This window comes from Notamacropus eugenii, chromosome 2 (assembly GCF_028372415.1).
Source record: "Notamacropus eugenii isolate mMacEug1 chromosome 2, mMacEug1.pri_v2, whole genome shotgun sequence".
Classification (NCBI taxonomy): Eukaryota; Metazoa; Chordata; class Mammalia; order Diprotodontia; family Macropodidae; genus Notamacropus; species Notamacropus eugenii.
The window spans coordinates 200,942,900-200,958,893 of record NC_092873.1 but is presented as its reverse complement, the minus strand read 5'-3'; the positions used below and the strand labels follow the sequence as shown (position 1 = coordinate 200,958,893).

General features: G+C 35.4%; 1 protein-coding gene across 9 annotated transcripts in view; it reads left to right on the top strand.

Moving 5' to 3' along the window:
* The window catches only part of FAM184A (family with sequence similarity 184 member A), a 103,818-nt gene that overhangs the window by 62,354 nt on the left and 25,470 nt on the right, over positions 1 to 15,994 (top strand). For all 9 annotated transcript variants that reach the window (XR_011974488.1, XR_011974489.1, XR_011974490.1 and 6 more), the window contains exon 9: positions 1,464 to 1,614. Coding sequence is in view for 6 of the 9 variants with exons in the window: in XM_072643158.1 (XP_072499259.1) it covers positions 1,464 to 1,614 (151 nt within the window). In the remaining 3 variants the exon portion in view is untranslated. The remainder of the gene's footprint in view (positions 1 to 1,463; positions 1,615 to 15,994) is intronic.

Here is a 15,994-nt window from a genome sequence, read left to right as displayed (position 1 = left end):
CATACAATTTTCCTTTGTCACAAATTGAATTTGTAAAGACATAGGCATGTGAATAAATAGGGTAGGTGCTACTAGACATACAATTCCTACAGTAGTACATTGTTATATTGTTTCAAATACAGACGTGCAAGTCCCAAATATGGCTTATGTTATAAAACCTGAATATGGATCTCAGTGAAGACAAGATACTAGTGAAAATCAAGCCAAAGGGAATAGCAAAGTGGCAGGTAGAAAACAGTGATCAAAAAAGAATTTTTATACTTCTTTATATTATTGTAATTATACATTGTACATAATATTTTTATATGACATATGTGTGTTTATTAAAATCAAACTGTTAAAAATCACAATAAATATTTATGCATTATAATTTTCTGTTATTTTTCAGTGTATATAAGTATGTATGTGGGGTTTTTCTTAATGTAGATTTCATTTTATTGGTAGGGGCCTATATTTAAGATGGCCTGAATAGACCAATATAGGAAGTCACAACTTTAGTGGTAACAGTTTTTGCCTTGGCATCTTGCCTGCCAATTTATAAATAATTTCTTTAGGATTATGCTTATTGATAATTATAGCCTGGGTGTTAATAGTTGCCTCTCCATACCATTCTCTAGAAGAGAGGACACGTAGTTCTCCCAGAACAGAGGGTGTACCGCTATTAGATAGGAAATGCATTCCTTTACTCGTTGATGATCTTCCAGTTCACCTCCTTTATATTCAGTGGAAAAGAAGAAATATAATGGAAATGCAGTCCCCTCCTTAAGTTTTCATGACCCTTTTATCCACAGCAATAGTTCATATAGAGATTGCGTATTAAAAACAATCTGTGTACTTTATTTTCTTCTATCTTCTAATTAATGCCTTCCCTGAAACTTAGTGAGCCTTTGGTGATTACTGATGAGATGTTCGTGCTAGTGTAGAACATAATAAATTCTGCCAGTCATAACTTTTGCCAGCAGCTTTTAGATTTCCCTGCCCTGCCACCTTTATCTTTCCCCTCTACCAACCTGAGAACGTGATGTCCACACTTCCTCCACGTTCTCTTTTCTTCCACTAGTGGCCTTGAAGCCCCGTCTTACCACTTCTTCCTTAATACTCTGTTGTACCTAGTTCCTGTTTTTCTTATTTTACCGTAACTGTTCTACTGCCATTCTCTTAGATAGCTTCTTTTCATTGGGAAATGAATTGAGGTCAGCTGACTGGGCGGCCTTTGTGCTCACCATGATCACACTAGATTTATAACATTTCAGTAAGTTGGACAATAACATCAACGGGCTAAAGGTCTGAAGTCTATCTTCTGTACATCTGCGGATTCATTTTGTGACTTTGAACAAGTTTTTCTGATTGTTGTCTTTTTTAAATAAGCATATTGCTCATTGCATATTTGAGAATAGTGATTCCATATGCCAAGTACTTTGTATTCATCTATTCAGTTGCTAAGCAATTTGTCTCATTTCTAGACAAGAGTGTTCTAAGCTCCGAGAAGAGTTAAGACTTCAACATGAAGAGGATAAAAAATCAGCAATGACTCAACTTCTGCAGCTAAAAGAACGAGAAAAGAATGCTGCCCGGGATGGATGGCAGAAGAAGGTAGAAGATCTCTTGGACCAGGTAATTAATGTTGATAATTAACAATAATGAAGAATGCTAAAAATGTATTTATATTGCTCAAAGTTAATTTCTGATTCTTTTCTTTGAGATTCTCCATAAGATAAAATTGTTTACATACACCCATTTCACGTATATTCCTTATATAGGAATGTGCCTATCCAGTTTGCTGCATTCGCTTTAGCCTGGGTGACTCCAGGAGCTTCCCTTTCTCTTCCAGCTGTTACTATTTTCATGTTCTCTCCCATCTATTTTTACTCCTTTTCCCTCTGACTCTAGAAACTATAGGTCTTATTAGTGCTAGAAGCTTTCAACCCTCTTTCTGATTCACCCTAGTAAGGTCAGAGGCAGAACTGATAGTGGCCAGTGGAAAAGGAAGGGAGAAGGAAGAGCAAAGTTCTATCTTCTCCCCAAATCTTTTACTCCCTCAGCCTCCACTTGCTGGTCTCTCCTAATTCCTCTAAGGAAATGCCCCAAGAAATTTCAGCATCTGGGTGTTCATTGGAAATGTTGATGAATCTTACTTTAGTCCAGTTTAGACCTTTTTAGATCAAGTCCCCCATTTGGCAAGCTGGTGAAATTTATGAACTTTTCTTAAAATGATGTTTTTAAATGCATAAGATAAAATACATAGATTAAAAAGGCAATCAATTACACTGAAATACAGATGTCAAAATATTTTTTTAAAAACACATTCTCAAACATCTACTTCACTCATATGTGTGCTTTTTCTTTTACAGTTCTAAGTGAAAAAAGAAAAAGGGGAAATTTATAGGAGCGTTTTTGTACCCTTCCCATTTCCCTTTATTGTTAGCAGCCATTGCGGGGAGAAAGCTGTCCACTCTGCAAAGTACTGTTTTGCTTTAGGGATGGGCAGGCCAATCTTAGAATTCCTCAGAGCAAGAGATGAAAAGGGAACAAGAAGATTGCCTAGACTAAAAAGTATCCAGAGGGGTTGTGAGGGGAGTGGAGGAGTGAGAATTACTGGCAAGGCTTAACACCTTTTCCCACCTTTTACCACCTATGGTAAAATTCTAAAGTACCATAAATACAGTGCTGTCTCAATATTTTGCAAATCTGCTGAAGTAAATCTATTGCTGAAAAGCTTTATATCATTCTTTGATTTAATACTTTGGGTTTTAAAACATGATTTATCAGTCCACTTTTAAAATGTAACTAATTGGTAAGTTGGGGGACTGACTACCTAGATATCAGTTCCTTATTCATTGCATGTTTACTACCTGATAGAACAGACTTAAAAATAAAATATATTAAAATTAGAGACATGGCTTTAGAACTTTAAAATGTGTAGGAATGTAGTTCAGTAAGTACTTAAAGTTAGCACAATTAGAGGATGGGATAGGATCTCCTGTGTTTATTTAAAAGGAAAAGTTTTGAAGGCATAATGAGGTTTTAAGGTCATTAGATGCCATTCATACACTTAAGGAGAAAGTTTAGTGTATGTACCTAAATGGATTAAAACGACTTTCTCCCAAAAAGAGCAGCTTATTTTCTTTTCATTAGTAACAGCGTACCCAATTTGTTTGTGTTTTCAACCTCTGTTATAAATGCTGTAGAAACAAAAGATAGAGGCATCCTTCTTAAATCTTTTTTGTTTCACGTTCACTTCTTTAGCGTTTAAAACTATAATTAAAACAGTTTGCCCTCTTCAAATAATTTATACAGCTTCTTAATTTATGGTCTCCTGTTGCTATATTACAAAACCAATAATTAAATAGTACTGACTGCCCTGACTCATTAGTTGATTGGCAAGCCATACATAGAGGATGAGAAGCACACTGTTCTATAAGCTTTAGCACTAGGACTAAATAACACCTTAACTTCTTTAGGGAGTTAGCTTTTGTTTTTATGTTTGTTCTGGCAGATTTCTGAATTAATAAGAGTAGCTCTCCTACTAGTAATTGTGAAGAATTACATGCAATGCTTTTCAAAAGAGTTTAAAGTATATTTTCAAAGTTTCACTGATTGCATAGTTACCCAAATTTATATATATTTTATTTGGAAAATTGGAAGGGTGCTAAATAATGTTTGTTTATTAGATTTTTTTTTTGTGATCAGATTTAGGGCTTCAGAAACTTAAGAAGAAGAAGGAAACAGTTATATTAGATGTTCACTTAAAGTTGATCCTAATGCAGTTTGGCATTTTTTCAGTACTCATACATAAAGTACTTGTAATAGACATATGAAGACAAACTGTAATAGGCAAAGTAGTCATTCTGTTATCTTGCCCTCATTCAGGTGGTTGTGGAGGATTCGCCAGTTCAGATTAGCTTGTGAAAATTGAAATCAACTTTGGTATTTTAAATGTCATTTTAAAATTGTCATTTAGTTATTAACTAATGAACAAAAAAAGCCTTCCTACCATTTCATCCATTTTCTTCAGATTGTAGATTGGGTTTTACTTTAGTGGGTTTAAGTCCTTTCTATACTGGTAGCAGATTTCTTTCTTACCTCTAAGTTTTTCTTTTGCTGTTTGTTTGGAGTATTCTTATTCACAAGAAGATTTAAGTTTTCACTCTTTATGATTCTGTATAAGGTAAACAGATTTTCTAACGTTTCTGTCATTTCTGATATGTGATAGAACACCCCAGGACAGGAGTAGGCCAGACCATCTTGATACTTGTAGCTCCAAAAGGCTAACATGGTTTTTATTTGTTTGTTTGTTTTTATAGTTTATTTTTTAATTTTCTTTTTTTTTTACTTTTCCTTGAAACACTCTCAATTATTTAAATAGCAAATGTCTTTCTTAAAGGAATATTTGGAGCATTAGCTATTTCATCCCTGGCAGGATTTAAAGTTGCATCATTAGCAGATCTCACATTCTTTTTTTTTTTTCGTAGCCTAACATGTTTTTAACTCATTTTGTGAGATGAGCCTGTTACATTCCAGTCTTCCACATCTAGGGTTATTTCTCATTGTTTGGTTCATATTGCCCTTATCCCTGTGGCATATTAACTTTAACTTAGACCTCAGATTAACCTATTTACAACTGAACAGTTTAATTGAATTATAAGATCATAGATTTAGAACTGGAACAAACCTGAGAAGTCATGTAGTCTACTCTGATTATTTTATCAGTGAGGATATTAGTAAAGCCATATTATAATCAAGAAGCATTAGACACATGTATCATAGTTTGAATGTTTGAATTACTTCCTAACTCGAGTCTCCCTCCCTCTTTCAGGTTTGGAGTCCCTTTCTTTCAGCTTTGTTCTCTCCTAGCTCACTGAAGCCAGCCTGGAAGTGCAGTATCTTTCCATACAATTCCCAGCTCCTAGCTAACTAGAGGTGATACATAGTTAAAGTCACTGTAGCTTACTACCTAGGGATTAGAGATTTTTTTGGTTGTAGTGCTAACACAACAGACTCACCAGGTTTTCCAGAGTTCTGTGACTCATGGGTTTTAGAAACTCTGCTTTATAGTGGCCTGGCTCATTCACCTGTTTATTCCTGATTTCCATATCTGAAAAGAGGCAAAGTATCAACATGGTTGAATTATAGTCCCCTGGTCACCATTTCTTTCTCCTCCTACTTTTCTCTCCACCTCTGTGCCATACTACCTCAATCCTGTTATAGACACTTTATCCTCAGTTGCATTGCCCTATCTGTACCTTATTCTAGCTTGGAAGTGCCCCTTCTAAATCAGTTACAATTCTACATTTTTACTTTTTCCTCCTTTTCCAAGTCTTCCAAGTGGCTGGCCTGTGAACATCAAGGTTGCCAGGACCTGCTCACCTCTGGTGACAACAGTATGCCACTGAAGGGCAGTTTTCAGAGGTGGCAGTATACTGCTGCTGTGTTTCATGCCACCTTTTTTTACTCCAGCCTCAGAAAGTACAGATAGCCCTGTAGACTACTGGGTAAAATGCTTAATAGTCTAATTCTCAAAATAATAAAATGAGAAAAAAAGGTTTTTCCTTTAGGGTGATAAATATTATCAGTCCCATCAATCAATAAACTTTATATGATGATAGAGATTAAGAACAGGATAGAATCAAGTCACATCGGGTCAAAACTTTTATAACTTCAAGTCCCTTAAAACTTTCCTCTCATTTCTTTCAGGATTAGAATAATTGCATATTTGGCCATAATGTAGTAATTATGTTTTCCACCCTTTTGAAATGATAAGATTGACTGTGGTGTGAAATAGGTTTGATATTTGAGCTAGCAAGAACATAGAAGAAGTTTGGATTGGAAAGGGGAGGGTGGGGCAGGTGCAGTGGCACAGGTTTGGCACCTATGATTTCATCAGTGTAGGGAATTTCTGGTGAAGAAACCTTCTGCTCAAGAAGGTGGCTACCATTCTGTGACCTAAAGTCTGCTGAAAGATGAAGAGCTTGCCCAGGGTCTTTAGCCTCTCTGTGTGTTAGAGGTGGGAACTAGACCTGGGTTTACCTGACTCCAAGGCCAACTGTTCATGCATTGTATTATAGGGTACTTCTGTAGAAGAATTTCTAAATTGGGAGTTCTTTATGTACATAGGAACCTTTCCCATCTGACCAGCTCTCTAGGTTAACCTAAACATTTGGAACCAAGTCCCCTGTGCTATTGATCCCCATTTTAGCCTACATCTGATCCCAATGTCTATCATAGCTCTGGATTCTCCCACCTCCACTTGTGGTCCTGTAACAGTACATTTACTGACCCAACATAGTCTGGTGCACATCCTCGGCACTTAAATATTTTATTGGAAGGAATTGGCTTTACCTGCCATTGCTGTCTGGAGCTCAGTGAACATAAGCGGGGCAGTCATAGAATACGTTTGGAGTCCAAGGTAAAACTCAGAGGCATTAAACATAATTGTGCTGAGAACAGGTAAACTGGAAAATACCGTAGTATCTGGATTTCATAGTTTGGGGATCGTTTCTAACCCCAAATGATACATATATGTGAGATCCTACTGTGCTTTCACATCTTTATCTCTGGTCCTTTGTTTATTTGCAAGCAAGACAGTTTTTTGGACCAACCTAGATTATTTTGCTATCTAAAAAGAGTGAGAGAAAAAATCACAGGTAATTCGTTGTCTTGAAATCATCTGTGTACACATCGTTAAATCTTTCGTAGGCTTTTATTTCCACCCTGTGTTTTGATTTTTTTGTTTCATTTTTCTCTTTAACATTTTTCATTGTTTTTTTCTACCCAATAATTGAACTAATGAGACTGACTACTTTTTTGCACTAACTTACATTCACTTTCATAGCTGTAAGGTTGAAGAAATATATTCTTTTGCATTTTCATCTCTGTTACAGATTCTTCTGTAGTAGCATATTTTCAAATATGGATTATAAAATACCAGCACCTGTGATTATTATACTGTGTAAGAGACGTGGCAGACATTCCTGTTAGCTTGCATATACTTTTTCCCTAATTTGATTTTTGTCTGTGTTGATTCATTCATTCAACCGAAGCTAGAAAGACATTCATTTATCCAGAAATATAAATTTCATGTAATGCAGCCTGAATATTCTTTCTTCAGGACATGTTGAGGAAAACTGTGTTATGATTTGGGTGAAATAGAAAACATCAGGGGACAAAGTGGATTTTGATTTCGATTTTGGAGGAAATTAGGATCATTGATTACTGGAAATATTATAGATTAGTGGTTCATACTTGTAAATTCAAAAACTCAGGTGGGCTACAGAATTTTTGCCTTTCAAGGAAAACTGCCTCACAAAACATATATTACTATTTTTCAAATGTATTTAGATAATGTATTTAATGAAATACAAATTTATTTTGAAACAATTAATTTATAGTAGCTCATTACCATTCTGACCAGTGGTTAATAATAGTGCAACTATTATCATGTGAGTAGTTATATTTTTGTACTGTTAAAAAAAAAAGCTTCTCATCCTTGAAAAGGTTGGAAACCATTGAAGCCCAATAATTCAAGTGGGACATGGCATGACATTGGCAAACAAAAATCATGTTAGAGATTAGCAGACCAATTCTCCCCAGTCAAGCCAATGTTGTCAGATCATAACATATAGAACAAGCTAAGGAATTTATATTTGGTGTGATAGGCAGTTTTATTCTCTTTCCATTAAATTCCTATACTAGCACTATGCTAGTTAGAAAGAAGTAATTAAAAATCTCTTTTGAAAATACTGAATAGAATTTTTAAAAGCTCCTAAATTTTTATCTCTACTCGTGTTTTAATATGTGATAGAGAAATATTGTGGTTCCCACCTTACAAAAGGCCTCAAAAATAAATCAGTTTCATTGTGTTACTTTCTACATGTAGGACTCCTAGCATATCCCCTTACATCCAAATTTTCATCTAGACACTTGGCAGAGTAACAGTGGTAGAGATGAGGGTAGCCTAATGACTAGAGTATCAGCTCTGCTGTTTTAGATGACATATTTATAAATTGTTAGAACTTTCTAATAAGAACAATTGGGTGTATCTTTTATCACATCACAAAACAAGCGTTTCTTAAGTGTTTACTTTGTGCCAGACACCATGTTTAAGTGTGAGGGTACAAAGTCAAAACCAGTCCTTGCCCCCTAGAAGCTTACAGTCCAAAGGAGGAGATAGCAATGTAGACCACTATGTATGAACAAGATATGTATAAAATATATTGGATATAATTTCAGAGGAAAGGGACTAGCATTAAGGAGGATTGATAAACTAGTTGTGTTCATGTTGATTACCCAGTTAGACTGTGAGCTCCTTGAGAGCAGGTTGTTTTTTGCCTTTCTTTATATTGTCAATACTTAGCAAGCATCTGGCACATAGTAGGTGGTTAACAGATGGTAGTTGACTTCAAACTAGGAAAAGGAGATGAGGAGGGAGAGAATTCCAAACGTGAGATATTGTCAGGATGGAGTTGGGAGACAGAGAATCATGTGAGAGGAACAGTGATGAAATCAGTGTCACTGGATCATAGAGTCTGTGGAAAGGGAGTAAGGTGTAAGAAGACTGGAAAGATTGGAAGGGGCCAGATTGTAAAAAGGCTTTAAAAGCCAAAAGAGGATTTTTGGAGGCAGTAGGAGACCACTGGAGTTTATTGAATATTGGTGTGACATGGTCAGGCCTGCACTTGAGGAAAATTATTTTGACAGCTGAGGAGAAGATAGATTAGAGTGGGGAGAGATTTGAGACAGAGAGATCAAGTAGAAAGCTGTTGAGCTAGCCTATCTTTGAGGTGATGAGAGTCCTCGCCAGGTTGATAGCAGTTTCTGAGGAGATGGGGACATATTCATAGGAGTGGTGTTATGAAGTTAGAAATGACAGAGCTTGGCAATAGATGGAATATGGGGAGGGGTGCAAATGAAGAGTAGGGGGTGACACTTAGGTTGCAAGTCTGAGTAACTAACAGGATAGTGGTGCCCTCTACAGAAATAGGGAAGGTGGGTGTGGGGGGGGAGATGATGAGTATACTTTGGAAATGCTGAGTTTAAGATGTTTATGACACAGTCAGTTTTAGATGGCTGATTTGCAGGGCATATTTGATTTATCCTGCCTACCAATTTTCACACCAATCTTTTTAGAAGCAGCTTGATAGTCTTCTTAACATTATCTTTTTAAACTGTCCATCAGCTAGTTTAGTTTTGAATTCCAGAATCGATAATAGTCCGCTCAAAGTTTCAATTATAGAAAATACGGATTAATAAGGCTATCACTGTCTTCCCATTGCCTAGCTAGTGATACCCTCTTAAATCATAGAGAAATATCTGTTCAGTCACATTGAGCCCTACAACTTTGTAATGTTAAATAGAATTCACTGGGATAAGTCTAAGGAGAGCTACATGTGTATCTCTAGACACAGAGGCTAGAATTATTAACATTTTAATAATTAGCCCTCTGGACAATACTACAAGATTCTTAACTTAACCTTGATTCTCAATTATGTTAATTCTATGACTTTTATAAGTACAAAATTGGATTTAGGGAGATTATTGAGATAAGAAGATTATAAGATGTGGCATGATTTAGCGGTCAGAGTACTGACTAACTTTATATGCTGTGGCCCAGACAAACTAAGCTTCTTGCTAATCCTTATAAATAACAACACCCTGTCTCCAGTCATCATACTTTTGTACTGGCTGTGCTTGACTTAACTTAGCTCTAACTCTCACCTTAACTCTACCTCTTCATATTCCTTGTTTTCTTCAAAATTCATTCCATGTACCATCTACTACTTGAAGTCTTTACTAATCCCAGCTGCTAGTGCCTCCCACCATATGTTGTCTTGGCCCCTCAGATAAGTAGATTTGGAAACGTTCTTGTTTCGTTCAGCAAGAGGCAGTTACAAACACTTAGCAAAAGTCATATAATCTCTCCATAATTTATAGATTCCAAGGATTTCTCCAAATGATCAGTAGTAATCCATGAGATTAATCACACACAGAAAGAAAAGAAAAAGGCCTCAAGAGAAGTTCTCTTAAAACCAGAATTGTTAAGAATCTATTCCAAATGGTGAGACCATTAATTCTACAAAGTGAATAGAAGTGATCTAATATATTCACCTTTAAAAAGAGAAATGCTTTATAATATTAAAATCACATATTCAAAACTATGTTAGCTTTCTTAACAGATTGAAAGGACCAGTTTTCTTCCCAAGCTTAACCATTTACATGAGCACAATGCAGCTTTCAGACAGCTGTTCTACTGCTGATCCGTGTTGTATACTTTGGTCTTGTACAAGACCAATCCAAGGATATTTGTATTATTCTTAGAGTTAGCATCAGCTTTTAGCTTAGTAGCAAAGAACTATCTTACAAGCCATATTGCTGTCTGCTATGCTTCTTTAGAACCTCTATCAAAACACTATTGAACAGCTAGATGGCACAGTAGATAGACTCTAGGCCTGGAGTCAGAAAGACTCATCTTCCTGAGTTCACTTCAGGCTCAGACACTTACTTGCCCTGTGACCCTGGGCAAGTTATTAAACCCTTTTTTTGCCTCAATTTCCTTATCTTAGGAAATGACAAACCACTTCAGCATCTCTGCCGAGAAAACCCCAAAGGGAGTCACAAAGAACCAAGCATGCCTTAAAATATGACTGAGCAACGACAACAGAACGCTCACTATTGCTTGCTTTTAACTCGGCTTTGTGCTCTTGGGCAACTCGTTTAATCACAGAACCAGATTACTCTTTTAAAATGGGATAAATTGCAGAGCAGCTGCTCGTAAGCATTAGTCAAGCGAGTTTCCTCATGGAGAGCTCCCCATACAATGAAATAATGTCTGGTCCTCTATCACTAAAATTACCCCCAACTCCCCCCAAAAAAATCACTGCTGAAATCAGAGTTGGTGGGAATGATCTCCCAGTAGATGCAGTCCCAAATCCATAATGATGGCAAATCAGTTTGTATCCTGCCCCCCCTTTTTAGTTTACATCGATTTAACATTATCAGTCAATCAGGAGTATTAAGCACCTATTGTGTGCCAATAACTGGGGATACAAATATAAGATTGTCCTTGCCCTCAAGGAACTAGCATTCTCTCAGAGGGTAGCATACATCTTGGGGAGTAGTGGTAAGGAAAGAGAGCTATGATCTGGGTAAACATTTATTTAATTCTGTCTCTACAAAATCTCTCACATATGTACCTTTCGGATCAAAGAGTCACCATCCTGTAATTAGTCCCTCCTTACCTGTGACCTGGACTATTGGAATGAGAGCCTTCTATTTGGAGTATTCTCCAATCCATCCTTCACGCAGATTTGAGCATTTCAGTTCCCTTTTTAATATAAACTCTAGTGACTCCCTTTTCTAGAATCAATTACAAACTCCTTTTTTTTGGCATTTAAAATTCCTCCCTACTTGTCCCCCATTTAGCTTCCTCAGGTCCTTATCCATGACACTTCAGAGCCCACATCTCTGTCTTTGCATGACTATCTCTTGTTCTTGGAGTGAGCTGTCTCTTCACTTAGACCGTTAGAATCCCTGCTTACCTTCAGAGCTCCTCCAGTTTTGTGTTTATCTTTTCGAAAACCGTAGTATTTACTTAGTTACCTAATACCCATGTGATAAACTACTCCTAGGTCACCTTCTACAGAAAGCTTTTCCTGACCTTCTCTGTTCCCAACTGCTAGTGTCCCACTCCAGTCACCCATAAAACTGTCTTGTATGTATTTTATATATACCTATATATATGCACATGGTGGACATTTAATAAATACTTAGTGACTGATTTATAGCCAATCATGGAAGGAGAAGGGAGCCACTGTAACTTACTGAGCAGAAAGGTAACATGGTTCAGACCTGTTCTTTAGAAAAACCACTTTGGCAGTAGAGTGGAAACTATTGGAATAAGGAGAGACTTGAGGCAAGGAGACCAATTTAGAAGGCTATTGTAGTAGCCCAAGTGGAAATTGAGAGCATGAACCCGGGTAATGGCTTTAAGTATAAAGAGGAGAGAGAAGTGAATGAAGAAATGACAAGATTTGGTAATAAATTGGATTTGTGGTATGAATAAGTGAGGAATTGAGGAAGATGCTAAGGTTTCGAACCTGGCCATGTGGGAGGATGATGGTGTCCTTGACAGTAATAAGCAAGTTGAGAAGAAGCAGCCATTTGGTGGGGGAAAATTCTGTTTTGGACTTGTTGAGTTTGAGAGGCCGTAGAATTGAAAATGTTTCAAAATCTTCAATTTGTGACTCGAGCTTATCATTACTTTAGGTTTTTAATAACGAACATAATCTTTCTCTTTAAAGTTAGCAGAAGATCTTTGCTGAGTGCCTTAAAGTAAAACCATCTTAAAGGAAATTTTATATTTAAGATAATATTCTGCTAAAATTGTTTTGTAAGTGCTGTTTAATAACAAATTCTTTGTTCAATGTTAAATGATTTAAAAGTTTTGAAGGGGCATCTCAAAATATGTCCAGAAAATGGATATTTTTACATTTTTCTTCCTTTCACCCACAAAACGATTGTTTAGATTATTGTTAAATCTTTAAAATTTCCAATGAATATTTACTTTTGGGGCCTTCAGTATCCACGATGAACAAACTTCTTTATGCTGAGAACTGATGGGTGTACACAAAAGCTGAATGTTTTGCATAGGTAAGTCTACATGCTGATTAACACATCCAGCACACTTAAAAGGCTGCTAAAAATTTAAATTGTCTTAACCAATTTTTGTCTAATTTCTTTCTCAGAAGTTTTTCAACTTATTTTTTCCTCAATATAATTAATGTTCTGTGTTTTACTCTCCCTTTTATCCCTTTTTCTTTTACTTAGTTGATTTCTGAATGTTTCCCTTTATTCCTGTGATCTTTTCATAGAGGCACTGTCTGGGTGAAGCTTTGCATAAATCTATCAACAATGTAAGTGAGTTGCACTTACAGTTCGTTCACAAGGGCATGCTGCACTTCTCAGTTTGCATAAGTGATATCATTGCTTTAAGCTTCAGCCTGTTGATAGCAAAATACTTGTTGGTAAAGTCATTAAGAGGATGTGTTCAGATACGGTGAAGAAAAGCTTTTGTACTGCATCCATTCATTTGTACATGCGCTTACATCTGGCATAACACTTTATCATATTAATAAACATAGCATTTTTATGCAAAGTCAGAGCAAGCTTTTCATACTACTGTTCTTAAGCATAAAAATTGATGATGCTTTTCTTTGATACTCTGAATGAAGGTAGTGTTATTTTTAAAAAATTAACTAGTCACCTTAATAATAAAAATGGAGTTGAATTCCAACAGACCCAAACATTAGAAAAGTGGATTTCTACTTTTTCAGACTCTTAATTCACTTTATTAAAACATAATGTTATTAAATTTCAGGACTTAAAAGATACAGTTAAATATTTACGAAATTTTGGAAAGTTTATATTTATATTTGTCCATGAAATATTTTAGAAATTCAAGTCATAAGCACAAAGGAAATGTACAATGAGATTTTATCTCATCTCAGGGATTTACAGTGACTATTTACCTCATATGCACTCAAGAATACACAAATTGAAGTAGCAAAGTAGTATTTATAAATCTTAAACTTCATTTTCTAAAATGAAAATAAATTTTATACTAATTTACATAAGTTAATTCTCTAAAATAATTTTATGAAGAGAAGAAACCTCAGCATGTTTTCCTTGACATCCTGGAGAAATCAAAACTCAGAGTTCCTATGCTTTGAAATGTATTGTACTACTGAAGTAAAGTGATTACTCCCACCTCCCCAATTTCTTTGTACTTACCAAAAAAACCTTTTATGTTTGAGATTCTCCTATGACATCAAAGTCATATCCATGTCAGTCTCATAAACGAAATCTGAATACATGTACCATATAACTGTTATTATTAGTTCTTTTGAAATAACACTTTATTAGAAATTCTTCCCCTTTAAGAACAAGATATTATTCTTGAACGTATTAGGACTATTTAGAAATTAATTTTTAGTTTGGCTATTTTCATATTACCTACATTTTGCCTCACTCATTGGAACACAAGATGTTGGGAATACAAGATATAGGACTATAGCCAAAATTAAGCAGAATCACGCTATATCAAAATAATTTTTTTAAAGTAATAATCCCTGTTCTACTGTATTTAAGTGAGTGAGCCCATCATCATTTCTGTAATTTCTGTTCCCCAAATTATACTGTTCCTAGAAAGTATTCAGGTTCTAAACCCAACATCTGAAAATCTTACAGAGATCTTTCACCAGCTTTATAACCCACACATTGCAATTCTTCAAGACCCTTTTTTATCTCCCATCCTTTTTTATCTCAGTATGACAGGGAGAGGTAGTAAAACTAAACGCTTAGCAAGAATTTATTTTAATTAGTATTTTTCAGAAATGTATATTCCACATGATTAGTTCTTATTTATTTTCCCCTCCCCTAGATTAATTCTTAAAAGCCCTAGTTCTTATATGAATGATCACATTTTTAGTTAGCTTTTAGAAGACACAGCAGGAACGTAGAATTCTAAAAATGTTCTGAAGCTATCTTATTAACTATCCCCATTAGTCATGAACTTTTTTCACCCTGTAGGTTTCCTCTATCATTTAAAATGGAAAGGAAAGAATCAAGAGATGATAAAAACTTCATCTACTCAGTCTCTATTAAATTCAGAATTTTGGGATTATTTGGACCAGCATGTGGCCAAAATTTCACTTTGGTTAGAAGATATTTTCTCCATAAATACTACATACTAGTAGTATAGAAGTTAGCTTTTCAAAATATAGGGGTACTGATTCACATTCTTGAGTTAAGTTTTTTAGTATTTTGTCATTGAATAAGGTCTTACTATGTGCAGAACACTGCTAGGATATACAAGTATAAGACACAACGCTCAATGAGTTTGTGGTCTCTGGAAAAATGTGTACACGTGTACACACACACACACTTACTTGAGATATAGATACATCTATATTTACATATGTTGATGATCTTTCTTTAATTTAAAAAACCTTAGGACAACTACTTGACTTTTATTAACTTAGTTTGAATTGCTGCATGTTTTCAAAAAATTGTAATGTAACCCTTTCACTAAAGTTTGGTGAAATGTTCTCTAGTAACTAACATGTTCTCTAGTCACAAATGAGGTTTTATTCAAGTAGATTCCTGTAAGTGTCATTTAACTACTCCTGTAATTTAACTTGTTCCTGTAATCATTGCTTTAAACATAGACACATATGCGCATTAGCTTGTTACCTTTAAAGCTTCTGCACAAATTTAGAAAAAATTTTAGACATATAGTTTAAATATTTTAGGAGACTAAATTAATATAACTTTACCTACCATCCTCACTGTAAAGGTATTTAATATCCTATTTATCCTCCCTCTCTTAGCTAACAAAGTAAACTGAGGATGCACTGTGATACTTTTGAGACTCAGAATTTCATCACTGTGCATGCTCCCTCCAGATCACAAGACTTCTTTAACTTAGTAGCTGGTTTTAGAGTTGCTGCAGCAGAAAAGTTTATCATCTTGCCCAACTCATAATTAACTTCTCCAACTGGTCCCCTAACTACAGACATGCAGTGCTACTAGTACTGATGCTCTAAATTCAGACTCAGAGGACCCACATTCAAATCCAACTTCTGAATCTTACTCCTTGAATGACCTTAGTCAAGTTACTTAACCCCTTAAAACCTCCGTTTCCTCATCTTTAAATGAAGGATGTGGGTTAAGTGGACTTTAAGGTTTCTTCCAGGTGTAACTTTACAAACCTATGATTTATGTGACTACCCTTTTTGTCAACAATGTATCATAATGTCGTGAATTCAGGGAGTCAGAATTTGTGCAGTAATTGATGCTTTCTGTTCTAATACCAAGAAACACATTATTTTAGAGCCCAATGATTTACAGTCTTAAAGTGTTTCATCTCTACATTTTTTGAATTGTAGAGATTTTTAACTATCTTGAAAATTCTGAGTTACATGGTGATAACACTGAAAGC